At 41.6% G+C, this 27,271-nt stretch overlaps 4 protein-coding genes across 6 annotated transcripts; 2 read left to right on the top strand and 2 right to left on the bottom strand.

The window, feature by feature from the left end:
- Positions 1-109: 109 nt before the first annotated feature.
- pmelb (premelanosome protein b) lies at positions 110-7,010 on the top strand. Its single transcript, XM_087781544.1, has 12 exons — positions 110-170; positions 776-871; positions 1,162-1,308; positions 2,043-2,171; positions 2,252-2,413; positions 2,477-2,788; positions 2,878-3,039; positions 3,263-3,394; positions 3,948-4,050; positions 4,116-4,321; positions 4,388-4,475; positions 6,866-7,010. Exons 1-12 carry the CDS (start codon positions 110-112, stop codon positions 7,008-7,010), a joined length of 1,743 nt encoding a protein of 580 aa, XP_087637670.1.
- A 240-nt stretch (positions 7,011-7,250) lies between these two features.
- LOC148059514 (tubulin alpha chain) lies at positions 7,251-9,855 on the bottom strand. 2 transcript variants are annotated; one of them, XM_087782341.1, is made up of 4 exons: positions 9,754-9,855; positions 8,675-8,897; positions 8,407-8,555; positions 7,251-8,337 (listed from the first exon to the last, which is right to left on the bottom strand). In XM_087782341.1, exons 1-4 carry the CDS (start codon positions 9,754-9,756, stop codon positions 7,357-7,359), a joined length of 1,356 nt encoding a protein of 451 aa, XP_087638467.1. In that variant the 5' UTR covers positions 9,757-9,855; the 3' UTR covers positions 7,251-7,356. The 2 variants fall into 2 exon arrangements, with proteins under 2 accessions (XP_087638467.1, XP_087638466.1); XM_087782340.1 differs by having other exon boundaries at positions 7,251-8,555.
- Positions 9,856-13,509: 3,654 nt separating this feature from the next.
- On the top strand, positions 13,510-15,520 carry LOC148059513 (tubulin alpha-1C chain-like). Its single transcript, XM_087781526.1, has 3 exons — positions 13,510-13,659; positions 13,727-13,875; positions 13,938-15,520. Exons 1-3 carry the CDS (start codon positions 13,536-13,538, stop codon positions 14,913-14,915), a joined length of 1,251 nt encoding a protein of 416 aa, XP_087637652.1. The 5' UTR covers positions 13,510-13,535; the 3' UTR covers positions 14,916-15,520.
- Positions 15,521-15,786: 266 nt separating this feature from the next.
- marchf9 (membrane-associated ring finger (C3HC4) 9) lies at positions 15,787-25,049 on the bottom strand. Of its 2 annotated transcripts, XM_087781528.1 has the most exons (5): positions 23,896-25,048; positions 23,622-23,865; positions 19,885-20,040; positions 18,158-18,350; positions 15,787-16,944 (listed from the first exon to the last, which is right to left on the bottom strand). In XM_087781528.1, the coding sequence occupies exons 1-5, from the start codon at positions 23,976-23,978 to the stop codon at positions 16,616-16,618; spliced, it is 1,005 nt and encodes a 334-aa protein (XP_087637654.1). In that variant the 5' UTR covers positions 23,979-25,048; the 3' UTR covers positions 15,787-16,615. The 2 variants fall into 2 exon arrangements, with proteins under 2 accessions (XP_087637654.1, XP_087637653.1); XM_087781527.1 differs by having other exon boundaries at positions 23,622-25,049.
- Positions 25,050-27,271: the final 2,222 nt, after the last annotated feature.

Raw genomic sequence — 27,271 nt, 5'->3', positions numbered from 1 at the left:
GTATCTTCTGCTAATACACCGCACAAGGTTGGAGAGCGGAGAGTTTATTAAGCCGGTGCTCAAGGGTTTTGGTCGCTCACTTGAAATCGTCTTTCCTCGACTGGTGACCATGTGGATGTCGGTGAAGTTGCTGCTGCTGCTGCTGCTGGGGATCTTACAAACTGTGGCCAGTAAGTGGAGTTTTTAAAAATCTGATTCCATAAATACTGTGTATCTGTTGTGTGTTTTAGTGTGAGTGGATGTTAATCAAAGCTACACCAGCATTTAATCATGAAGTATAATCTGAATAACGTGATAAAAATGATAAGAACTTGAGTTGACTCTATTTTGACCAGAAGACGATCAACAATGATTTAAAATAGTTTTAATTATGTGTAGAAATTCTTTAGATTAAACAATAAATACATCAGTTTATCATGGGAGGGTATTTATAATTTTAATTAAAGCAGGAAAATGGACCGAAATGCCATGTGTTTCCATTCCTTTGATCTATAATCCTAAGAAACCCGTTGACTTCTTAAATCTGTGTCTGAATCTTCTCACACTTTGAAATACTCAGCTGAGAATCTCATGAGAGGGATTGGAGAAAGTGGCGAGACATACTTATCTTTTTGAAATTAAACCATTTTTATTGTGAGGAAAAGAAAAAGTAAAAAACACTATAGAGGAATTTAGTTAATTTCAATCATTAAAATATTAACACTATTAAAATAATTTATATGTCTTTATACTACAGTTATTCTAATCGAGTATTGTTTTACCTTTATTTTTTCAGAACCCAAAAACCGCTTCACTCCCTATCCATCATGGAACACTGAAGTTTATCCCGTCTGGAAAGATGGAGATCCACGTTACGCTGACTCTTGGAAAGGTTTGCTCACACAGTTGTTACACGTGTCGCACATCATTACACAATTTATACAATTGTTGCTGTTTTTTTGGTCGTAGGATCGAGGTCATCATGAAAAAATGTCAGCATCTGAATTAAACGTAAAGAAGATGTAAAACCTGTTTTTGATTAAATTATATCTCCAGACAAATCAAACTATAGTTTAAGTATTTCTGGTGTTTTTTGTCATTTAACCTTGAAAAGTATATTGTGTTGTTCAATTAGGGCATCTTTAAAAAAGCGAATTACTTTTGTTACTTGTCCTGCTTAAGGTGGAAGAGTCATTTTCAACGTCGGGAATGATTCACCGACACTGACGGGAGCCAAAGTGACTTTCACCATCGACCTGGAGTTTCCTCACAACCAGAGAGTGAAGAAGAACGGAGACGTGGTCTGGACTAAAGACTGTGTGGTCAACGGTCGGTCATCACACTCAAACACACCATGATTACGCTTATCTTTGTTATTGAAAGTTACTTTTTTATTAAAGGGCAACTAATGTGTTGATTAAATTATGTCTTAAATAGATGTTTGACTCTATTGTATCATCAGTATGTGTCTGTTTGTGAAAAATCTATTTTCATTTAAATATTAGAAAATGAGCTCAAGCCCCTGCCACTGAAAACACTTGGTTTTTCTGGAGATTAAATCTTGTTTACCATAACACACCCACTCTGCTGTAATAGGTCAAAAATTTATTTTAAGATTTATCACCATTCATCATCAATCCTGGTAGTCTTCACCTCCAAGGGAATCGTTGTATAAACAAAGCAAGCATGATTACAGCTGGCTGGAGGAGGAGTGAAGCTATTATTACGTCATAAAGCTCTCGTAACTTCTTGTTCGCCAAGATTTTTATACCGGTAAGAAATTTATAGAGTAATACGTTGAAAACGTAAAATGGTCATGATGAGGGAATTACGGCACCTAGAGACTAACATTTGAAACATGAGAGTGAGTCAATGAAGTTGGTTTTAAGAAAGTTCTAGTTGCTCTTTAAAGCTTTTAATCGGAATATTTGATCAAAGTTTTTGGCTCAGAAACTTGATTTTATTGGTGTATCGATGTGGCCCGAGCATGGTTGATACGATGTGGTTAGGAGTCAATTTTTCAGACGTTAACATTAAATTCGTATTTGTTGTCCCTTCATCAGGAACAAAGTACGTCCAGTCTGAACCAGTGTACCCAGCAAAGAACACAGAATGGGAAGCGGCGTTTCCTGATGGAACACCCATTCAGGAGGACCAGAAACCGGAATATGTGTACGTATGGAAAACATGGGGTACGTATCGTAGCAAAACCATCAAGACCACTTATCTAAACTCACGAAGAATCTAAAGCAGCTTCTCACCCGACCAACAGGTCGGTACTGGCAGGTTGCGGACGGTCCGTCGTCCAAACTGACCATCGAGACCGACGACATCCCACTGGGCTCCTACTCAGTGGATATTGTCATCTACCATTATCGAAGCAAGGAGAGGTTCATCCCACTGGGATATGCTTCCACGCAGTTTTCCATCACTGGTACGTACTTCCTATGACAACATTCACTCCAAATATATTCACACGTGCCTTTTGACCGCTCAGATCAAATTCCATTCGCCGTTTCTCTGGACCAAGTGAACGACATCGTGGCCGGAGACATGCATTTCGTCCAGAACCGAGCGATCGCCTTCACCGTCACCCTCCACGACCCGAGCCAGTACCTGAGCAGCGCCGACATCACCTTCAACTGGGACTTCGGGGACGCGAGCGGAGCCCTGATCTCCAGGGAGCTGACCGTGACCCACACCTACGTCCGGTCCGGAGGGTACAAGCCCAAGGTGGTGGTCCAGGCCGTGCTGCCCGACAAGGCCTGCGACCCCGTGGTGGACGTCACAACTGACACGCCCACCACTGGTGATGCTTCTTTTCTTTTACTGTACCATCTGGATCCATGAGTCTTTAAAAGGTTTCGACAGAAAACAAGACTTTTTTACGTCCAACAGCCTCATCCAAGAGACTCAACGTCAACATGGTTCCTGTGGACACTGAAGAGGACAACAGTGAGGACGAGGCTTCCACGGCTCACTCAGCACAAGGAGCCGGTCCAGAGGCTAAGAACCAGATTCCAGTCGGCAAAACCGGGTCGGATCTTTCGAAATCAGCAGGTGGGTTCATCGCGTGAGAAGTTGGGATGTTGCTTAACCCTTTTGTTATCTTCGGGTCAAGATGAACCGAAGACCTTAAAACAAATGTTTGTGGTATCCCTTGTGTTGCTTTGACCCAGAGACAACACAAGGGATACCACGAACACGTTTGTTTTCGGGTCTTTAGGTCACCTAGACTATCTACTGGCTACTTAAATAACATTTATTTAATTGTATTCAACAGGAACTGGTAGAAAACTGGAGGGTCGAGGCGGCGTGACGAAGGTCACGAAAAGGAACGTTGACGTCAAACCAACAGGGGGCGACTGTGTTATTTATCGATACGGATCCTTCTGCGCCAGCATCCAAGTGTCAGGTGGGTGATCGGGTTTGAATGACGCCTCTGGTGAGAGAGTACTTTACTTCCATCAGAATATTGAGTGGTTTAATTTAACTATTTTTCGAATAATTTAATTGATTTATTTCCATTTTTTTAAGTTTCATTTGATTTGATTTAACAATTCAATTCAATCATTTTTAAATTAAAAAGTTGAATTTGAAATTTTAATAAAATTGAAGAAACGTAGTTTAGTTGTTTTTTTTAGTTTAATTTAGTTTAATTCTAATAATTGAAACTATAAATATTTTTCAATATCAATATTTCAATATCAAAATTACGAATATATTGAATTAAGAAAATGTATTTTTAAATTGTTATTACAATATTAAACTCTATGTACAAATTTAGATTTTATTTTTATGATGTATAAGTAATATAAGAATATAATATTTATATATAAATATAAGAAGTAATATTTATATTAGTTATTGAATTTAACATTTCAATGAACATTATCAACGTTTTAACTTTTCAAATGTTAAATTCTACCATTTAATATTCTGATGCCAACGATTTGTTTCCATTTCAGATGCGATTGAAAACGTGCAGATCGTCAAAATGGACAACGCGGTGCTGGCGACAACTGAGAAGAACCAACAGGCCGTGGATCTCACGGTGACCTGCCAAGGAAGGTTAGCGTTCAAGAGGTTAAAGTTCAACGAAAGTCCACTATATTCACCGATCGTTTTCTCCCAAGCCTGCCGAACGAGGTGTGCACCGTCATCCTGGACTCGGAGTGTCTCAGACCCATCCACGCCTCCTGTAACGCGGTGGAACCATCCAGAGACTGTCAGCTCGTGCTGCGTCACTTCTTCAATGACTCCGGTATCTACTGCATCAAAGTGTCTGTTGCCAACGACATCAGCTTGGCTTCCACCAGCGCCAAAGTTAACGTGGAAACAGGTACATGGTCAACATCGTGAAGCTGTTTTCGACAAAGTATACTTACGCTTATTTGATCTATTCCAGATTCTTCTCTTTCTCCGTCGGACGCCATCATAATGGTTCTGGGCAGCATGGTCGTCCTGTCGGCCGCAATCATCGCTTTGTCTGTCAGGTGATATTATTGTTGATAGTAGGGCAGTGATAAGACATTAATATATCAATGTATCGCGATCATTTTTTCAAGATACTGTATAGATGTTCAACTGCACTTTTTTTTATTGGCTTTGAAATAATTTTATATAACATCATAGTCATTTTATTTTTTAACAAATTAAAATGAGTACATTTTTAAAATTTACAATCAACACGCAAATATCAAGAGTGTTTGTTCAATTCAACTTCAGGCCACTGGATGGAAGCAATAATTAGGTCCGCAGCCAAAAGAACAATGAAAGAGCGTAAGGTCCTGGAGGTGACTGAGGATGAGAGGATACAGTCTACTCCAGCAGCTTTAAAAGTGGATGTTTTGGTTTATTTTGGTTTCCAAACAAAGGAAAGCAGATACAAATTTGTGTCCAGAAGTCAATGTGTGATATCGAACTTTGAATATTACTTTGTAAAACTTTCATTTTAACAGCATCAAAATCAGACTTTAAATGAACCAAAACAAATATCTAGCAGTGTTGGTTTTTCCCTCTTTTATCCGGTGCATCAATTAATGTACAAATGAAGGCTAAAAAATATTAACTGTAAAATCTATTCATTAATTGCAAATAAATTTAGTGTAAAAAAAAAAAAGCAATGTTACACCAAATGTATTGCATTGAATTCCTAGATGCACACATTTACTTAGATAGCCACGGGGTTTGTAAATGAGTTAAGTGCTCGAACAACACTACAAATATGAATATGTTTTTACCATATCACAATACATCGCATCGTTGACCCTGTATCGTGATACGTATCGTTTCACCAGATTATTTTCAATATACCTCTAGTAGATAAAGATACAGTGGTATGAAAAAGTTTGGGCACCCCTGTACATTTTCATGATTTTCCTTTATAAATCATTGGTTGTTTGGATAAAAAAATCCAGTTAAATATATCTTATAGGAGACAAACACAGTGATATTTGAGAAGTGAAATTAAGTTTATATGATTTACAGAAAGTGTGCAAGAATTATTTAAACAAAATTAGGCATGTGCATAAATTTAGGCATCACAAAAGAAAAATTACTCAATATTTTGTGCATCCTCCTTCTTCAGAAATAACAGCCTCCCAACGCTTCCTATAGCTTCCAATTAGGGTCTGGATTCTGGTGAAAGGTATTTTGGACCATTCTTCTTTACAAATCCTCTCCAGTTCAGTCAGGTTTGATGGTTTCCGAGCATGGACCGCCCGCTTTAAATCACACCATAAATTTTCAATAATATTCAGGTCCGGGGACTGAGATGGCCATTCCAGAACGTTATACTTGTTCCCCTGCATGAACGCCTTAGTAGATTTTGAGCAGTGTTTAGGATCATTGTCTTGTTGAAAGATCCAGCCCCGACGCAACTTCAACTTTGTTACTGATTCCTGGACATTGTTCTCCAGAATCTGCTGATATTGAGAGGAATCCATGCGCCCCTCAACTTTAACAAGATTCCCCGTCCCTGTACTTCCCACACAGCCCCACAGCATGATGGAACCACAACCAAATTTTACTGTAGGCAGCAAGTTATTTTCTTGGAATGCTGTGTTCTTTTTCTGCCATGCATAACGCCCCTGGTTATGCCCAAATAACACTATTTTAGTTTCATCTGTCCACAGCACCTTATTCCAAAATGAAGCTGGCTTGTCCAAATGTGCTTTAGCATACCTCAATCGACCCCGTTTGTGGCGTGTGCAGAGAAAAGGCTTTTTCCGCATTACTCTTCCATAAATCTCCTTGTGTAAAGTGCGCTGAATAGTTGAACGATGCACAGTGACATCATCTGCAGCAAGTTGATGTCGCAGGTCTTTGGAGCTGGTCTGTGGGTTGACTGTGACTGTTCTCACCATCCTGTGCCTCTGTTTATCTGAGATTTTCCTTGGTCTGCCACTCCGGGCCTTAACTAGAACTGTGCCTGTGGTCTTCCGTTTCCTCACAATGTTCCTCACAGTTGAAACTGAGAGCTTAAATCTCTGAGATATCTTTCTATATCCTTCCCCTAAACCATGGTGTTGAGCAATCATTGTTTTCAGGTCATTTGAGAGTTGTTTTGAGGCTCCCATGTTGCTACTCTTCAGAGAAGATGCAAAGAGGAGAAACACTTACAATTGGCCTCCTTAAATACCCTTTTCTCATGATTGGACTCATCTGTGTATGGAGGTCAAGGGTCACTGAGGAGGTTATCCAAACAACCAATAATTTATAAAGAAAAATCATGAAAATGTACAGGGGTGCCCAAACTTTTTCATACCACTGTACTGTACCAATAATTATTGTCAGGCAGATTCTTCATAGCTTCAAGTTCCCATTTAAATAATGTTATAAGTGCTTTGAAGGATCTTGATAAAGGCTCTGGGTTCGTTCACAGGCGCTTGAAGTCGCACCATCCCCTGAAGGAAGAAGCTTCTCCAGGCAGAGGTAGCTCTGGCTGCTCTACACTCTTCTTGTGGCGACTGCTGAGCAGGAAAGGATCTCTGGACGACTGCCCTCTGCTGCCTGATGGACGGGTGTGAATAAAAACCTCGACAAGAGCACGTGCAGATGTGTTGAACTTCCTTTTGTAACAACTACCTTTTTCTTTTCAATGTGACCTTTTCTACTTGAGTGTGCGTTCACCTTGGCACTGCTGTTTTTTCCAATAAAGTTTTTTCTAACTGCACTTTTGGAAACATGTCTCTGAAACGTTTCATTTATTTAAATGTGCTTAATATTTATGCGACACAGACGTGAAAGAACTTCAGTCAAATACCCAGGTGTCTCAACTCTTTATTTAGATCAGCCAATCATGACAGTTTCAGGTTTTTAATCTGAACAACCAAAATCGAACATGGTGCCCTTTCATTGAGTGACCACTTATTTTTAATATTCCTCTCCTTCCTCCTCTCCTTCACCCTCGATAGAGTCGACTCCCACCTCCTCGTAATCCTTCTCCAGGGCAGCCATGTCCTCTCTGGCCTCAGAGAACTCTCCCTCCTCCATGCCCTCGCCAACGTACCAGTGGACGAAGGCCCTCTTGGCGTACATCAGGTCGAACTTGTGGTCGAGTCGAGCCCAGGCCTCTGCGATAGCAGTGGTGTTGCTCAACATGCACACGGCCCTCTGGACCTTGGCAAGGTCTCCGCCGGGGACCACGGTGGGAGGCTGGTAGTTGATGCCCACCTTGAAACCGGTGGGACACCAGTCCACGAACTGGATGGTGCGCTTGGTCTTGATGGTGGCGATGGCGGCGTTCACGTCTTTGGGCACCACGTCGCCACGGAACAGCAGGCAGCAGGCCATGTACTTGCCGTGGCGAGGGTCGCACTTCACCATCTGATTGGCCGGCTCGAAGCAGGCGTTGGTGATCTCGGACACTGACAGCTGCTCGTGGTAGGCCTTCTCTGCAGAGATGACCGGGGCGTAGGTGGCCAAGGGGAAGTGGATTCGGGGGTACGGCACCAAGTTGGTCTGGAACTCGGTCAGATCCACGTTGAGGGCGCCGTCGAAGCGAAGGGAAGCGGTGATGGAGGACACGATCTGGCTGATCAGCCTGTTCAGGTTGGTGTAGGTGGGTCGCTCGATGTCGAGGTTCCTGCGGCAGATGTCGTAGATGGCCTCGTTGTCAACCATGAAGGCACAGTCGGAGTGCTCCAGGGTGGTGTGGGTGGTCAGGATTGCGTTGTAGGGCTCCACCACGGCCGTGGACACCTGGGGAGCTGGGTAGATGGAGAACTCCAGCTTGGACTTCTTGCCGTAGTCGACGGACAGACGCTCCATCAGCAGGGAGGTGAAACCAGAACCGGTGCCTCCTCCGAAGCTGTGGAAGACCAGGAAGCCCTGGAGTCCTGTGCACTGGTCAGCCTGAGGACGGAGTCGGGTCAGAACATTGTCCGTTGGATGATGGGAATCACATTTTTCAGACGTACTCACCAGTTTGCGGATCCTGTCGAGCACCTGATCGATGAGCTCTTTGCCGATGGTGTAGTGTCCTCGGGCGTAGTTGTTGGCGGCGTCTTCCTTCCCGGTGATCAGCTGCTCAGGGTGGAACAGCTGCCGGTATGTGCCGGTGCGAACCTCATCTGTGGGAACAAACGATGGATCGGTCAAATCTTTGAAAAATTTTGGAAAACCGTGAGATATTTTTTGGGGTAGTTTTGAAATGTATTTTAAAGTTTTACCATAGGGAGGTGACATTTACCAATGACAGTTGGCTCCAGATCCACGAAGACGGCTCTGGGCACATGCTTCCCGGCTCCGGTCTCGCTGAAGAAGGTGTTGAAGGAGTCGTCTCCTCCTCCCACAGTCTTGTCGCTGGGCATCTGACCGTCCGGCTGGATCCCATGCTCCAGGCAGTAGAGTTCCCAGCAGGCATTGCCGATCTGGACACCGGCCTGGCCGACGTGAATAGAGATGCACTCGCGCTGCAGGACGGAAGGAAATACGACCATTAATGGAGATGTTAAAAGATATTTATCATATTCTTTTTATCATGAAAGTGACGCAGGTTCCCCCCCTAGCTGCAGCAGCAGCATCTGCAGAGCCTAAAGTGCCTTCTTGCATTTTCTCCCCTGTCTCCTTTTTTTGTCCTCAAGCTTTGCTTGAATTGTCCTCCTGTCTCATGTACCCTCCTCTTCCTCCTCTTCCTCCTCCTCCTCCTCCTCCTCCTCTTCACTTGGCTTGCAAAGAAATAAATGCTAATGATCTCACGCACATGTGCGTCATTCATTCTGGAATATTCCGCTCGGTGTCTGCATCACTGCTTCACGTAAACGACGCTGAGGAAACACATCATTGTTATGCAGAATATTTGATAAAGTTTAAATAATTTAAAAGTTTTAAAGTCGACGGCGTTCATGAGAAAATTATTTATTTATTACTGTACATTATTGATGACAACTCCATCCCCCCAATTCTGCCCCTCCCTTGTACCCTTTATTTACGAATGTAATAAAACAGAAATTAAACCTGAAGAACGTTAAAAATGTCGATCAAAAACACACGAATATGTGTGTTTTTTTGGGTGGGGGGGTTCGAACAATAACGTGTCTGCAGCAGTCGGTGCATTGTCTCATCCACACGATGACATCCATCCCTCAACTCCTCCATTGGACGTCTATTTTTTATTTTTATTTTTAAAGCCACGAATAATTCAAGAATAAATCGAAAGTTTCTGCTCGATCATGACTGGGGTTCACACGAGGACACATCCCAGACACGGAGATGATTCTTTGATTTAAAAGAAAAGGTGTACAGAATGAAAGATGGGGAATAACTTACCATGTTTTCAAGTGTAGAGGGAAAGAGGATCAGCGGAAAGAGAAGAAAAATGAGGTTTTAAAAGGTGTTTTTCTGTTGCGTATTGTACCCAGCGGGGTCGAAGCAACAACTGATGAAAGCGAGGGCGGCGCTTCCGATTTTTATACCCGCATGGAATCGACCCACCCATCTTTATATCCCCCTTTTTTTTTTACAAGAATAAAAGATGTAAACCATAAACAAAAATTACCCCCCACTTCCAATATAAAGCCAATAAAGAGGCTCCATCCTTTTAAATAAATAAAGTGAAACTGAAACTGAAACTGAAACTATAAATATTCTATATATATATATATATGACTTAAATCATTTTATACGGCACAAGGACGGAATGAATGGGTTAAAAAGAGATGTTTGAATATATATTATATCATAAAGGTTCATTTAATTGTAATACTTTGGGGCGTTATTTACAGTTTCTTCCACCATTGCACCTGATGGCAAAATGGCGGACACATTTTTTTTTTTTTTTTCCCCTGAAGACTGTTGTTAGAGTTCACACAGTCTAGAATATTCCCTGCTGCTCATCCCGCAGCTCTTTTTCTTTTTTTTCCTTTCCATCCCGCAGATCTCCTCCCTCTTTTTTTCTCTGCAGTGACGTCACGCCGTGGACCAGTCACGTGACCGCGCGCCTCCTCCTCCTCCCCTGAGCGACAGAATGGCAATGGATGCTTTTGTCTCCCGGAATAGAAAGGCTGGTGATGTGGCGTGGACAAAAGACACAATGATGCATTTATAAAAGTACTTACTCCTTATACATATATATATATATGCTTTTTTTTGTTACAAATAAATGACAAATTTACTGTAAATTACTGTAAATCATAATTAATCATCTTAAATTTCATCTATTAAGAGATGTTTGCTTTGCTTTCTACACAGAAATACTGTGACTTATACAGGTTAACATGAATATTGCAGATTGTTTGCTTCAGATTGTTGTTGATTTCAACGTGTGGTCCAAATAAATGTTGTATTTGTTTGAACAAATATAAGGATAAGATAAAAAAAAAGATATCATAAGCATTGAGTTCAGGAGCTGATATCAAGAAATGTGTTTCTATGTTTTAACATGATACACAAATGAGTTACTGCTTGATTGATAAACAGTTATCTCATATATTAATATATATATATATATAAATTATATATATATATTGTATTTTTTCCACTCTTTGTCAAGTGGAAAACTTCTGGGAGAACTTGTAAATAATGTCAGTGTTCTGAAAAATACAGGAAAAACCAACATGTTAAAAAAATGTATTAACTTATAATATTTATAGAGCCATGATTTTAAAACGTGTGACTTATAGATAACTACTCAACATCCATCCTGATGGTTTTCATGACCAAGCGTAGCCTCTTTTAAGAATACAGTATCTTGGAAATAATGGGGAATATTTGGGAAATTCGTTGGGTTATGTCACGACGAGTAGACAGGAAAATTGTTCATGGAAAATTCCTAATCGCTCCGCCCCCTCAGCAGCTGTGGTCCTGGGAGTGTCGGAAGCATTTCACGGTCCAGGCCTGACGAGTGGGAGTGGTCTGGAATGATGGTGACCCCGGTGAGGTCTCCATCTGTCCGCCATCATCAGCGCCAGCCATTCAAAAAAAAACCCCCAAAACTTACCATTTCATTTCACTGTATTTGTGAATAAAAATAATCTCTCAATTAACAAGCTATTTTAGGAAAATTACCGAGGAGTTCCCCGGGTCTCCTTCAAGTCAGACATGCTTGAAAGAACTCCTCCTACACTGTTGTTGCAGGAGGAAACATTTTGGGATCCAAACACAGCAGCTGCACTGTAGATGTGTCACGTGACCTACATATGCAGGCGGTCTTGTGGGTTCTTGATCTGGGGCGACGCCCTGACTCGCTGCCTAGCAACGAGGACATCTCAAACCAAAGGAATAGTAGGATTATTACAAAGACAAGTGAGATAAATATACAAGAAAAACGCAGGAAACAGAGTCTATTGATCGATTCTGTGTTGGTCTATTGATTGATTGACAGATGAGTGGAGGGTTAATGGCTGAGGTTAGTTCTTTCCCTGCCTCAGCTCTCACGGTGGCTTCTGATTGGCCAGCATGGCAGCAATCTAGCCAATCACACGTGAGGTTGTTGTATCCGGAGCCGAGGCAGAGCGGAAGTGATTGATGATCACGGAACTACTGGAGACGTTAAAATAAAACAGACTATATATATTTTTCAATTCCTACTTTAAAAGTCTAACGCTTCATTGTTATCACAATATTCTTATTGATTCGACAAACATTTATTTAGTTAAATTTATATCATTTAAGTCTTCATGCGACGATTTTTATAAACAAGTTTCAGAAGGTGTTGCGGTGCAGCAGCGGCCTCTATCGACGAGTCACCGCAACAGCAATTCGAAATACTGAAGATCATCATGATCTTCTGGCTAAAAGTATTCCTTACATAAACCGTATAGCAAGGAGAAAATATAAATATATACATATAATACAAAAAAATATAAACTGTATGACCTACAAAAGGAATCTCATCATAAACAACGATTGAATTGTCCATAAAACAAAAGTTTCTTTATTTGTGATTTCCATTGGTAGAGTTGCGATGAACAGACTTTATTGTATGTTATCGACTAACAGTGATGTTACTAAAAATAGGGTTTTGTGTTAGGCAGAAAATAAGGAAGTTTTTATGTGAAAATACAGATTGGGTGTGAACAACAGTTAAGAAATAGTTATTTTGAAAAACAAAGTGTAATATAAATATCAGTGTTGTTATAAAGAAATTAATGGACATTTTGTTCAAAAATAATAATTGATATTATTATTATTATTTTATTATATTAACAATGACATTTAAACATACATTTTGTAATACACTACAAAGTTTGTTCCTTTTAAAACAAGTTTTTTAACATTACAAATGTCATTTCTTGCTTCGACCAATAGGACCATGTGACCAACAAACAGCTACAAGCTAGTTCCGCCCATGAACGTGTATAAATACCCAAACTCTCAGCAGCAGAGTTGACTTCTCGGTTTATTGAGAGCCTTTTTGTTTCTCTTGCCCTCATCGGTCAACCCTGCTCTACCCTTTCAAAATAAGATGGTAAGTATTTCTATTTTACTAAATTTATTTAACCATTTTCCCCACTTTGATTTGAATAAGTAACAGCTTCACTTACAAACTTACTATACAGTTGCTGAAACAGAGTTTGAATAATTATTATTTTTACAATGTATCTTTTTCGAAGTAAAGAATTCTAAAAATAATGTTCTTATAACTTGAACGGACACTTTCTGTGTTGTTCCTCTTTGACAGGTTTGTCAGGGAAGTAGTTTGACTTCTGCTCTTTATTAAAAAATGAGGCACGAGTGAAAGAAAACAATAATGTATTTATTGAGTAAACCTCACATAAAAACTGCACGCCAGCAGTTTTCTTCCATCAAAGATCCTCAGGACGGAATCATGTGTGTTCTGATGCTAAAAATATTCCTGCCTGAACATGTGATTTTTCTGCCGAGTTTGTCTCAAGGGGGAATGTTTTCAACACTTGAAGTAACAACCAGCTTCTTTTACATCCCTTGGTGCTTCGGTCACATGACCCGTGTTCATCAACCAGACTCATGACCTTTTTTCTTCTCCACAGCGCGAGTGTATCTCAGTGCATGTCGGCCAGGCCGGCGTCCAGATCGGCAATGCCTGCTGGGAACTTTATTGTCTTGAACATGGTATCACCCCAGACGGGCAGATGCCGGCTGGCAAAACCAAAGGAGGAGGAGGAGACGACTCCTTCAACACCTTCTTCAGCGAGACCGGAGCAGGGAAGCATGTGCCCAGAGCCGTCTTCGTGGACCTGGAGCCGACCGTCATCGGTAAATGTTGTCGATTATAGTTTGGTTACCTTGTCCCTCATTTCTTTGTGTTCTTTCAATTCTACAGATGAGGTTCGCACCGGCACATACCGTCAGCTGTTCCACCCTGAGCAGCTGATCACCGGCAAGGAAGACGCCGCCAACAACTACGCCCGCGGACACTACACTGTGGGCAAAGAGCTCATTGATCCTGTGCTGGAACGAATTCGCAAGCTGGTGAGTGAAATCATGTGAACGGAGACTCAAACGCATCATTGTATCTCTCTCTCTGTCCTCAGGCTGACCAGTGCACAGGACTCCAGGGCTTCCTGGTCTTCCACAGCTTCGGAGGAGGAACCGGTTCCGGTTTCACCTCCCTGCTGATGGAGCGTCTGTCTGTGGACTACGGCAAGAAGTCCAAGCTGGAGTTCTCCATCTACCCAGCTCCCCAGGTGTCCACCGCCGTGGTGGAGCCCTACAACGCCATCCTGACCACCCACACCACCCTGGAGCACTCCGACTGTGCCTTCATGGTTGACAACGAGGCCATCTACGACATCTGCCGCAGGAACCTGGACATCGAGCGTCCCACGTACACCAACCTGAACAGGCTGATCAGCCAGATCGTGTCCTCCATCACCGCTTCCCTTCGCTTCGACGGCGCCCTCAACGTGGATCTGACCGAGTTCCAGACCAACTTGGTGCCGTACCCCCGAATCCACTTCCCCTTGGCCACCTACGCCCCGGTCATCTCTGCGGAGAAGGCCTACCACGAGCAGCTGTCGGTGGCCGAGATCACCAACGCCTGCTTCGAGCCGGCGAACCAGCTGGTGAAGTGCGACCCTCGCCACGGCAAGTACATGGCCTGCTGCCTGCTGTTCCGTGGCGATGTGGTGCCCAAAGATGTCAACGTGGCCATCGCCACCATCAAGACCAAGCGCACCATCCAGTTCGTGGACTGGTGTCCCACCGGTTTCAAGGTGGGCATCAACTACCAGCCTCCCACCGTGGTCCCCGGCGGAGACCTTGCCAAGGTCCAGAGGGCCGTGTGCATGTTGAGCAACACCACTGCTATCGCAGAGGCCTGGGCTCGACTCGACCACAAGTTCGACCTGATGTACGCCAAGAGGGCCTTCGTCCACTGGTACGTTGGCGAGGGCATGGAGGAGGGAGAGTTCTCTGAGGCCAGAGAGGACATGGCTGCCCTGGAGAAGGATTACGAGGAGGTGGGAGCCGATGGTGACGGAGACGACGACGACGAAGGAGAGGAATATTAGATGAAAACAAATGTGTCTCAATCCAGCACATTCAACTCGCTTTTATTTAAACGTAACAAAGAAACTATAAACACATTTAATTGGTTCATAAAAAAAAACGCGAATCAATTAAATCCGCTTTTACCACAAGTAGCCACACGAGGGCGTCAGAGTTCAAAGTTTTGATTCTGTCGCTCAGCTCCAGCTCTATTTATGCTTTTGATCTGCAGAAACAATGCTCATGAAGTGGGTAACCTATCTTAGTAAAATGATTTTACAAAAGTATCAAAGATGTGTTCTATCTCCAAATAAAAGTATCACAACAACACTTTCCAATACAGGCTTAACCCGTCGTTTCTTACCGCTTTCTCTTCCTGGTTCCATGACCTTTAACCTGCTGCTCAGCAACCAGTTAAACTTGAAAGCAGTCCCAGTAGTCACAAGTTATTTAAACTAAGTTACCCTTGAGCAAGTACCGTTTTATCTTCATCCGCGCCACCGTGTCTGGTAGTGTCGTTGTCTGCCCCCTAGTGGTTCCAATCAAGAACAACCGAAAGGCTCCCGTTTGTTTGTGGGCGTGTTCAAGTAAAGCATCCTTATTATATTAACAATAAAACTTTGTCTGGATTCCTTTTCATTTTTTAATGCATTCTCGCTAAAGCACACATGTATTATTTAGACATCATGTATTAAATAATGGGGTTAATGTTCACCAAGGAACATGTGTCAAATTCAAACACAAATAAAACACAATTTACTTTTAGAAATGTAAAGGTGAACAATAGTATGTTTGAAATTATTCTTATAGCGAAACTTTATATGTATGTAAAACATGAAATATTTAAATATATAAAAATATAGAGTTAAAAAAACAACACATTATGAGACAGAATTGGAGCAAGAGATCAATTGATCCCAAGTTTTAATCCAATAGTCAACTTATTATCAAACATGAGTCAGCACACAGCAGCAACAATCTGTATTTTAGCTAAAAGAGCTGGAACACACTGCCATCTGTCCTGTCGACGAAAAGTCGGTGCGATGAAAATCTGACGTTTTTTAAAGTGTTTATTTGGCAAGCACCATTCGAAAGAGAGAAAACTGTTATGTGCTTATGTCGTGTGATGAATAATAAAATGATATACCCATGCAAAATTCCCTGTGAAATGTACATTATTATTGCAGTAAGTTTCAGTAAAACCTCATAGATTTCCTCTTGTTTGAATGAATACATATTTTTCTTTCTCTTTTTTTTTCCGTAAATTTGTAGATCATTTTACATCTGACCTGGAAGTGCTTGGCATGTATGGAGTTACATGGTTTTTCCTCTGCAAAATAAAACCAACATCCGTACAAAACCAAAGAAATAGTAGAAACAGAATGAAACGTAGAGACATGTCAGCGTAACCTGATTTTCAACAGGGGGAGAAAAAAAAACTTCAAAGTCAACATGAAATAGGTTAGAAATCCCGTTGACTCACAATTGATGTCTTTCTCAGTCAATATTGGTATCAGTTCTTGGATTATTGAAAAGGAGCAGCTGTGGCTTCCTTCCGTAGTATGAAACAAGAGTAGAAATGCTCCAACGTTTTTAGGGTGCTGATGCTCCGGGCATCACTTGGCCCCTTGAAAGCTCGCGCCGCCATCAAAAATCTTGGAGTAGGTTACTTCTTGCGCATTAGCATGGAAGGCCGGGTCGGGCCCAAAGATGCGAGTCCACCTCATACTGTGGTGACCCTCATCACCACCTCCCTGTTCGCCGCGGCGCTGATGCGAGGGTCGTTGGGCCGCAGTTGGCTCAGTATATGTAAAATGGTGTATCCACAGTGGTGGTTCAGAATAGTTCTAAGCCTCCTGCTCTGCCGACTGGCGCTGCCGCTGGCCAGGCCGTGGGGGTTACCGCGCCCCCCTCTGGGCCCCGACTTGCTCGAACTCACCGGGTCGCCCAAGTCCTTGGATTTCTCATAGTTCAGAACTTTCCACTGCTGATTCACAGCCTGCCAGCGTTTAAAGATCCGATACACCGACGATCCCTCGTGGATGATAAGGCCTGTGTGCGAAACAGAAATGGTCAGTCGTGTTTCTAGCCTAGCATTACATTCGATATGAACTAGATCAAACAATGACAATAAACTAGGGTGACCATACGTACTCTTATCCCCAAACATGTCCCATTTATGGTGGCCGTCTGGCCGTTAGAATCACAAAAAAGACACTGAACTTAACCAGAAACCCCTCAAAACGTTGAGACAACCTAAATGAACTCTATGTAAAGGTCTGTTTTTGGTGAGGCTTTACCACATCAGGTGTGTCAAACTCAATCACAAAAGAGCCACAAATGTTTTGACATTGTAAGTCAGTGGCCAAACAACATATCTATGTACCGAACTGTCTTTAACAGGAATTATGACTCTGATGATGTTGTCATTTCTTTTTGGAAGCCAGATTTACCTTAATTAGTTTTTTGTTCATTCTGCTTTTCCCTAAAAATGTGTTTACTACAACATATTTTCTGTTAGTGGAAGTCCCTGTATAGAGGAAGACATCAATAGTCTTGGATGATTAATTGTATAAAGAGGTTAAAGATAAGATGCAGAACCATCGGGCCACAATATATGACTTGATGGGCCAGATCTGGCCCACGGGCCTCGAGTTTCATTAACACCAAAGTCATTTTGAAAAAGCAGGACTGACATCTCGGACGTCAGCTTCATTGTTATTCGTCCTTTTCTAACGATTCGACTTCTGCAGGAGTGGGATGTCTTCCCCAGAGAGGATAGCTGAAGTTAAATGTCGTAACCCCAGTTCTACATATTTGTGAGGCACCCCCTAACTATGTCACCTGTCCTTCCTCAGCAGGTGCCCTCAACCCGTTTATATTGCTACACCTGACCAGCCTTGAGAAACCTCAGTCATTCATAGAACCTGGGTTACGACAAATAACCTGGGGGTATAAAACAATTTAACACCTTGTTCCTTCAGTGAAGTTTCTGCTCTGATAAAGCCACAAAAGATCTTTAACAAGGTACGCTGAAGTCATTGTCTGTCAATTTGCCAGAGAGCAGATATGTGTTGCCATCTGTTCTCGACAAGAACCGAGCGCCAGCTTGAGGAAACCGTTTCCCTGCCGCTTCATCAATATTTCTCACCTGAGCGCCATCTGCTGAGCAGGATTTAGGGAGGATTGTGATATAAAATAGATGTTCTATTGTGTATTATATAATCAACCCTGACTTGACGATGGTGCTCGTGCGTTTGTTTACCTATACACACGATGTCCATGAAGCCGTACATGCCGTAGCAGATTTGGAAGAGCAGGTCCTGACGTTGCCACTTAGCAGATGGGCTGAGGGAGGACCAGATGAGCCAGGAGATGCTGGCGATGAGGAACAGGGAGCCCAGGATGATGGCGGCGATCTGCACCTTCTCTATTACCGTGAGGGAGATGGCCTGCCACTGGAGGAGGAGGACGACGACAAAACAAAAACATTTTTCAGATGACAATCCACCCGATTGCATTGTTCTCAGGCTCACCGGCGCCCCCACACACACGGTGACAAATGTCCCCACACAAAAACAACATCAGTGTGTGGTCAGGAGCGCTTGGCCGCCGCTGAAAAGGAGGGCAGACGGACAGTGACGCAGAGAGAAAATGTGTCAGCACAATATGGCCAACTGTCCGCACTCCACCACAGCTAATGTCATTTGTTTCTAGGGTTCGATTCCCTTCTTTGTTTGTCGCGTTCATCCGGAGGTTTAGCCTCGGAGGGCGACGCAACAATGTGACCTATTGATTCAGTTTCTAGCTGGCAGGGAGTCGTTCATGGAAGTATATCAGTGCAAATAGAATATTGAAGGATTAAATTCAACATTCTATAAATGTGGAAAATTTAAATGTAAATGTTGGTATTATAGAGATAGGCTGAAAGTTTGATTAAGTAGCTCGGTACTCTATTGGTTATGTCTGATGGCACTATTATACTAGCAATTTATATTGAATTTAAAAGGCTACAAATTAAAATATATTGAATTTAGAGAATTTATTTTTTAATTATTACAATTGGAATATCAAACTATGCGTAAAACAAAAAATTGACCCATTTTTAACATATAAATAAAATAAAAAAGAAATAAACAGATTTAACCTTTTACTATAGAAAATATCAATTTCAATCAATCAATCAATCAATTATTGAATAAAAGCAAATCCTAATCGTATGAAAGCTTTGATTGTTTTTTTTAAACCAGTCGTGTGGTAAAATATAACGTTTTATATAAAAAGAAAATGTGGGTATGTTTGTATGTGTTGAAAGATTTTCTTTTTACAAAAATGTTACTTTGTTTTAAAGTAACAACCTCTCTAAACTTGTATCCATGTTTATATGTCTTAAAGTAAAACGTTTTATAAAATGGTTTTCATGTTTATAAATGCTGAAGTAACACATATTATTAAAAAGAAAATGAATTAAAATAACATTTTTAAAGTTTATATATGTTAAAATAACAGGTTTTATAAAAAAAAAAATGTTTATGTTTGTGTTGAAAGAACATTTTTATAAAAATACTAGAGTAACAACCTTTATAAACGTATGTTCATGTTTATACGTCTTAAAGTAAAACCTTTTATAAAATAGTTTTCATGATTACAGGTGTTGAAGTAACACATAAAAAAAAATCTAAAGCATTACATTTTTAAATAAATTATGTCAAATAACTAGTTTAATAAAATGTTTTTTTTAAGTTTGTACACATTAAAATAACGAGATTCATTTATCCTTTTTTATGTTTTGTGTTTGTTTACAAGTGAAATTAATTAAATATGAAATTAATTTGTGCTTAAAAGGTGCACGTTTTATATAATTTTTTTTTTTTTAAATAATTTAGTAATGCATTAATTTACGAACAACACTTTAATTGAGCAATTCAAAACATTTTAGGTCAGTCTAGGTCAATGTTTGGTTCCAGCGAGCGACGAAAAACAAAGCGTCACCTGTAAAGGGTTCTTTGTGCTGATGGCGAGGACCTGGTACTTAAAGTAGCAGAGCTCGCAGCTCCAAGACCCCCGTTCACTAATCCAGCGGATGAGACATGGTTGGTGGGTGCAGCGCACAGAGCCGTCGCAACGACAAGGGCTTAACAGCTCCCCCTGAAAGCAACAACATCCAGAGGAGAAATGCATTAAAATATACATATTTATTGACAAATATAACAACATTTCACAGTTCAATAATGTGGATGTCAATCATCACAAACATAAAGAAACATTTTTACACACTGAATGAACCACAATGTTCTTGTTTCTGGACCAATGTGACCAGAACATTACGTGACTCTGCAGCTCTGTATCATATCGTACAACTGTCTCACTCTCGTCTCTCCTGAGACGTCCTCCCTGTCTGACAACCTTTTGTCACGCCATCAGTAAACCAGTGGCAACGACAGTAGTTGATCCTAGAGCCACTGAAACGCTCGGGAAAAAATGAGAAGCGACAGATTTTCAGACTGAATTAAAAAGGAGAAAACAATACACTGGCCTATATCTATTGATTTTTTCATGTTACTGTGCTGATATATAACAGCCTTTTATCAATTTTATAATTTAGTTATTTCATCATTTTTTATGTCTACCGTAGTTATTTTATGGTGTATATTTCAACAAAGTGTCTAAAAAAAACAAATTTATTTTGAATAACTTGATAATATTTACTGCAGTTCATTTTGGTGTTGCAATTAAATGTCTGGCCACTAGATGGGAGAAGTCATTACATCCTTTAACAATAAAATCCTGCGAGATCCCGGAGATGACTGAGGACCAGAGGATACAGTCCACTCCAGCTTTGGAAAGCCTTTCACTTCTATTAGTTCAAACAATAAGAAAGTCAATCAATTCCTGTTTTGTTCGTGAAATTACTGGCAATAAAGCTGATTCGGATTCTGCTAAAATTCAGTGCTCCCTAAAATCATTCCAGGGATTTTCCAAGTGTATCGAATAAATGGTATCGTGAGCCGAATACATCGTATCAAATGAAATTACGAGCTGTATTATTGCAATTGAATAGTATCGCGAGATTAGCTGTCGCTACAGGACTAATGAATACATGTCGTCATCTCTGACTTCAATGCAGTTTGGAAGTCACTGCAGATTAATCCACAGTTTGAGTTAAGAACATAGATATTTCCAGACGTCACCAATCCATGGTGTCCATATTGTAACATTCTGGCGCCATGACTATCTGGTCATTCAGTAAAGATCATGCAAGTTGATGGAAATACTTGTGAAGAGCCATGATTGATGAGGCAATGAGCCGACGCTGATCCACGAGCATAAGAATGCTACTCCTGGGGCAGCGGTGATGGAGGCTCGCCGTTTTAATTACCTGGAATCACCTGGCTGTGATATCCAATCCAAAACTAATTGGTTCTTGACTAAGGCAGCTGATTTATTGAGGGGTGCAAACATCTGCTAGTTGTTCCCTTTCGTCTCCGTGCTGATGCTGTGCTGACCCTCGAGAACAACCGTGGCCAGGAGCTCCGTCACGTGGAAGGGCATCATGAACGAGTGACCTGGCTCAACCCCTCACCCCACTCAGATCTACAACCATCAGGAGTCTCCTTGGACATCTTCAACCTCAATTCATCCATCATTGTCCCTATGCCTTAAAACATGGCCACTCGGTGGTTACCTTCCTGATGCAACCATGAAGTACCTCAATAGGATCTTCCCAGAACACGTCAAGGAGGTCATTTCAGTAGGTCTACAGCGAGTTCGCCCCATGGAGGATGCGGTCATGGCAGTATCCGAACAGTTCTGGGACAAGCTAGGGCAGAACTTTGGTTTTAAAGTTTGGATATACCAACATAATGAGTCAGAGAGGTCCAGAGATCCCAGAGGATCGAGGATTGCTCTGGCTTGAACTTGGTGGATTCTGAGAAGAACACATCAAGTTCCTGGACATCCATCCATCATTCTACGTCCTGGACTTTCAAACACCTGGTGAAGGTCTGTTTCTACATGTACAAGTGAGCTCTCAACATCTACATAACTCCCTCAGAAAAAGGATTGAGGGGGCGCACAGTGACACTAGTATCTACTACTAGATAGGAACTCAGTAAATTGCTGTGTCTAGATCAGGGATGTAAAACTCAATCACAATAGGGACCAAATTATTTAAGCAATCTTGGCTGCCGGCCAAACTATTTTTATATTTACCAAACAATCTCTAAATAGAAACATCAAATTCCTTTTGATATGATACAATATATTGTGTTACTGTAGGCACAACAATACATACAGTTTCTTTTGACTAATTGCAGTACAACTTTCATAGCATTATAAACACACAATGTTAAAAGGTGATGGAGTCGACTGTATCCTCTCGTCCTCAGTCATCACCAGGATCACGCAGAATTTTGTTGGGTGCAGAAAACGTAATGACTGCTGCCATCTAGCGGCCGGATGTATAATCGCAACACAAAAACGAACAAATTCTGTAAGTATTTGCATGTTAATTGTTAATTAAAGAATCCATACAATGCTGTTGAATATCGATGCGGTATCGCAATATTTTGAATGTAGCAATACTTGCCAACACCAGTACCTTGTACCACATCTGGTAGAAAGCAATAGTAGCAGTAAAAAACTAATCTATGCTAATCCGGTTCCATCCTTTCCCAAACCCCATCTTCATTTGCATTCCTGTAAGGACCATGCGGAAGTAAAAGTGCACAATTCCAAAAAAAGATGTTTGAATCTTCAACACAACAAAGATGGCGTCCACCATGAGAAGTATTACTTCAATACAGTTGACTCACAGAGACCAGCTCCAGCTTTCCAAGAGGCGAGTAAAAACCTCCGAAGTTAATTGATAAAAATGGTGACACGTGAGCAATGAGGCGTGGAGCGAGGCCGCCTCACGTGCCAGGTTGTAACGCTAAAAATCACCATCGGAAAATGAACAAACGTTATTTTTCCGACTTCCTGCTACAGGAGGAGAAGAGTTCCACGAATAGAAAATACATTTGACCCGTGGTTGCCCCCTTGTTGTAGTGGGTTGGGAGCTCCTTGCAAGAAACATTGGGTTACACAAGGCTGGAGCTAATCCTGTCCTTGTCAGACGAGAACAAGCAACACAGATATCGATACTGATACACACTTGTTTAATTGTGTTACACTCTTGCCACGGCTACAATGTTGATTAAGAATTTAAAAAATGTCCTAAAATAAAACTTGGATTGGAGGGACTAAAGAAGGGAGAGCGCTGCCATTCAGAAACACCTCTCGATGAGTCACACAAAAAAAACAAACATCCACACCTAAGTGGGCCAGACGACAACAAAGAAGGGATGTTTTTTTTTCTTCTAATGTCAGGTCACTCATTATTTTCTATACCTGCTGCAACTCTATTTGTAAGATTGTGTCAGTCATGAATATTCAGTGTTTTTTTTTCCGTGTGACTTTTTCTTTTTTTTTTCCTTCCTCTAAAATCTCTCCATCCTGTACTGGCTGTAACTTCCTTTGTTGCTATGCTGGATGAGCCTCTCAGTGTTTACACGAACAAAAGCTTGACATTCTTGTCAGAGCTCCAACCTAGATCTGTTTGGATGAGGGGAAGGTGAGAGAGGAGGAGGAGGAGGAGGAAGATGCTGAAGATGTATTTTAAAAATCATGAGAGATTAAATCCACATTTTTTCTACCAGATAGGGTGAATATATAAAAGAGGATCTTACCTGCTCCAGGCCTTGGAAACAAATCCGGCACTGTGGCGTCCGAAGGCTGCTGGCGGTGCTGGTCAGAGACACGGCGTCCAGGCCCACTTGCAGTTTCGGGTCCTCGAACGCCAGGCTCCGGGGCCGCGGGTCACTGCCGTAGTACTCCTCCTCGTCGTCCCGGGTGTGACAGTCGACGAACGGCGGCCAGCCGCAGCCGCCCATCCCCAAACCCCGCATGGTGGCGGTGGCGGCGGCGGTGCCGGTGGTGCCGGTCCGCCTGTCTGAGTCTGAGGAACCGGACTGTCTCGAATCGGATCGCATAAACACCAGAACCTTCAGCTCGTTGAAAAACATGCGGATTCGATACTTGAACATGGTTCGGGCTACATAGACAACCCCCCCAAAGAGGTAGCAGTTAATACTGATAGCACCCCCTTTTTTTTTTTAAACGTTTCTTTTTTTCCCCAATTTTAAAATATTATTCAATCGGAGGCCGCGCGTGCATGTGCGTGTGCGTGTGATGAATCCAATGCGGATACGAGATTTTTTTTTCTTCTTCTTCTTCCCTCTCTCAGGCCGACAACACTTCGGTGTTCGTCAGTCAAACAAGTCAGCAGAAACCGTGGATCTGGTCCACACGCCCGTCCTCATCCCCGCTCAGGAAAGACCCCTCTTTCTTTCTTTCTTTCCTTTCCTTTTTTTTTTTTTAGCGGCTCACCCTACATGGTGGTCTACCCATAACAGAACCCCGCCAGAGAGTGGACCAGAGAGGAGAGAGGTGTCATGCCATCCACACAGTCACATCTGGGACTCTTGTCAAGAATCATAATCCAAAATAAAAAATAATAATAAATAAATATAATTCTCCAAAGTCTATTGTCCGCGTCCTCTCTCTACCTCCATCAATTCTTTTGTTCTACTTCATCTCCTCGCTGTAGATCCACAAAGCATCCACATGAAAAAAAGGAAAACAATCGCATTTTTTTTTTTCCTTTCCTTCAGCAGACCAGAAAAACAAGCTCCTTGTTTTGCGGTCCCGTCAGCGCTCCATCACCAGAGGAAGGATGTCATAAAAAAGAAGAAGAAAAAGAAGAAGAAGGCAGATGGATTCACCTCCGAGAAGAAGGTGACAATAGCAGCGAGTGAACGGTGGCTCAGAAGAAGAAGAAGAATCAGGTGCTGCTGCTGATGCTGGTTCTGCTCCTGAAATGGTTGGCACGCAGATGAAAGCAACGCAGAGGCTACTTCCGGAACAGGAAGGATGGAGAGAGTGGGGGGGGAAAAAAAAGAGAAAAAAAAGAGGTTGATCCAGAGAGAGCGAGGGCTCGGTGGTACCAGCAGCCGAACCGCGTGGTTCTGTGGCGGCGGAGGTTCTGCTTGCTCGCGGGGCCGAGTGTGTCGCTATCCAGGGTGCTGAACCCCGCTAATGACACAACACTACACACAGCTACACACACAGGTGCACACACACAACACACTGACACACGTTCAAATCCTGAATAATGAAAGAAAACAAATATAATTACACAAATATCAAGCATCTTCATACTTTTGATTTATTAAGGATTTAAAAAGCAGTCAATCAATTCATAATTTTGTTAAATAATAAGTCTAAATCTCCCAAAGGAATTTTCCTCAAATCTCATTTTATCAACAGGATATTATTAGGGAAACACACAGGTACACAAAATACTTTCACATTTTAAAGATCAAAACCCGATTTAAAACAAATGTATCGATCTACATTGGCGGTCCAAATATTGACCCCTGTGGTTCTCCATTTCTGATTAAATGTTTTATAGCCTTGCCCTTAAAGTAGAATAAAAAATGTCCATCTATACATCAATATCTCCATCTATAATAAAACACTGGTGGGAAATAGTAGGGATAAGAATGTGAAATTAGTGCAAAACAAGTTTAATCTTTTGAAACAGCAGCATTTGTGGAGGCGTTTCGGGGAAGGATCCAAGCATCTTCATACTTTTGATTTATTAAGAATTTAAAAGTAGTAAATCAATTCATCATTTCGTTGAATAAGAATTCTAAATGTCCCAAAGGAATTTTCCTAAAATCTAATTTTATCAACAGGATATTATTAAGGGAAACGCACACACAGGTGCACAAATGTTAAAGATCAAAACCCGATTTAAAAAAAAATGTATCCATCTACATTGGCGGTCCAAATATTGACCCCTGTGGTTCTCCATTTCTGATTAAATGTTTTCTAGCCTCGCCCTTAAAGTAGAATAAAAGTCATCCATCTATACATCAATATATCCACCTATACCGGCATAACACAAGATAAGTATATCCCTGGTGGGGAATAGTAGGGATAAGAATGTGAAATTGGTGGAAAACAAGTTTAATCTTTTGAAACAGCAGCATTTGTGGAGGCGTTTCGGGGAAAGGATCCAATTTTTCTAATGACATTTCTAGGCGTGACAGCTCGTCTTTAAATCTCTTGGACGTTACATCCGCGCCGGCGACGACATCCTCGGCAGAAGGAAATCACAACGTTTCTCTTCTCGTGGATTCAGTCGAGTGATCAATAGAAATATTAAAATACATACCGTAGTTTTTGATCCACTTTGTGAGAAATCGCAAGCCGAGGACACGGAGGAAACAATATTAATACTATATAAAAAATAAATGCGTGTTTAATATAAATGAGAGTAAAGAGTAAAAGAGAATTCACCTGCAAATATTCACATTCGTTTATTTTTGTGTTGCACTTAATCTTCTGACCGCTATATAGTAGCAGTTATTAGCTAAAGGAACAATGAAATCCTGGTGATGACTGAGGACAAGAGGATACGGTCCACTTGAGCCTCTTTAAGCTGATGTTTGGACATTTTTTGGTTTCAAAACAAATGAAAGCATTTACGACTTCGTCAAGAGTCATGTGGTCTGTGAATTACGCAACACCAGAGTCAAGTACTCAACAATACTACAAATATATACTCGTTACTACAGTATCGTATTGTTGCCCCGGTATCCTGATATCAAGCAAACACTCACTTGAGCCATTTTAAGTGGGAATATTATAAATTCCGCAACACCAGAGTCAAGTACTCGACAATCCTACAAATATATACTCGTTACTACAGTATCGTATTGTTGCCCCGGTATCCTGATATCAAACAAACATTCACTTGAGCCATTTTAAGTGGGAATATTATAAATTCCGCAACACCAGAGTCAAGTACTCAACAATACTACAAATATTTCTTTGTCACTTTGTTTGATCACTCCAGTAAATGTATCTTAGTTGAGACTAATCTATTGTTAGACTGAATCGATCCAAATACTATGGACATAAAGAGCCCGAACAACGGGGCCGACATTGCTAAGGAGTGCAGCAGGACCACATGGATCAAATGGTTTAAGATTCTGCGCGGAAAGAGCCAGAGCTATATCTGTGAGAGGACAGATGGTCGTCCTTGCTGGTGCCACTCTCCGCAGCGTCTCCCAGTGAACGCGCCCGGCACACATTCCAGGGAGGCGACTGGCACCGGGCCCTTCACCGAGAACACACTGACAAGATGTGTGGCAGTTTGTTAATTGCGAGAAAAAAAAAATCCTCCTGTAAGGCGAAGGACACGAGTGTTTGACACCTAATTATTCTGATGCCTCATCTGCAGAACATTGTGTGAAGACATGAGTTGCAC

Source organism: Callionymus lyra, chromosome 19 (genome assembly GCF_982586985.1).
Source record: "Callionymus lyra chromosome 19, fCalLyr1.hap1.1, whole genome shotgun sequence".
Classification (NCBI taxonomy): domain Eukaryota; kingdom Metazoa; phylum Chordata; class Actinopteri; order Syngnathiformes; family Callionymidae; genus Callionymus; species Callionymus lyra.
Note: the sequence above shows the minus strand (reverse complement) of the source record. Positions and strands in the feature narration are given on the sequence as shown.

What these genes read in the sequence shown, in the direction of transcription:
- pmelb (XM_087781544.1), top strand. Translation starts at nt 110, where the DNA reads ATGTGGATGTCGGTGAAGTTGCTGCTGCTGCTGCTGCTGGGGATCTTA. An exon ending in TTACGCTGACTCTTGGAAAG is followed by an intron (nt 872 to 1,161) that starts GTTTGCTCACAC and finishes GTCCTGCTTAAG; the next exon opens with GTGGAAGAGTCATTTTCAAC. An exon ending in ACGGTGACCTGCCAAGGAAG is followed by an intron (nt 4,051 to 4,115) that starts GTTAGCGTTCAA and finishes TTTTCTCCCAAG; the next exon opens with CCTGCCGAACGAGGTGTGCA.
- LOC148059514 (XM_087782340.1), bottom strand. An exon ending in TCTGGAGCCAACTGTCATTG is followed by an intron (nt 8,556 to 8,674) that starts GTAAATGTCACC and finishes TTGTTCCCACAG; the next exon opens with ATGAGGTTCGCACCGGCACA.
- LOC148059513 (XM_087781526.1), top strand. Translation starts at nt 13,536, where the DNA reads ATGCCGGCTGGCAAAACCAAAGGAGGAGGAGGAGACGACTCCTTCAAC. An exon ending in CCTGGAGCCGACCGTCATCG is followed by an intron (nt 13,660 to 13,726) that starts GTAAATGTTGTC and finishes TCAATTCTACAG; the next exon opens with ATGAGGTTCGCACCGGCACA. An exon ending in TGGAACGAATTCGCAAGCTG is followed by an intron (nt 13,876 to 13,937) that starts GTGAGTGAAATC and finishes CTCTGTCCTCAG; the next exon opens with GCTGACCAGTGCACAGGACT.
- marchf9 (XM_087781527.1), bottom strand. Translation starts at nt 23,978, where the DNA reads ATGTTCAAGTATCGAATCCGCATGTTTTTCAACGAGCTGAAGGTTCTG. An exon ending in GCACAAAGAACCCTTTACAG is followed by an intron (nt 18,351 to 19,884) that starts GTGACGCTTTGT and finishes CTCCTCCTCCAG; the next exon opens with TGGCAGGCCATCTCCCTCAC. An exon ending in CATGGACATCGTGTGTATAG is followed by an intron (nt 16,945 to 18,157) that starts GTAAACAAACGC and finishes TTTCGCACACAG; the next exon opens with GCCTTATCATCCACGAGGGA.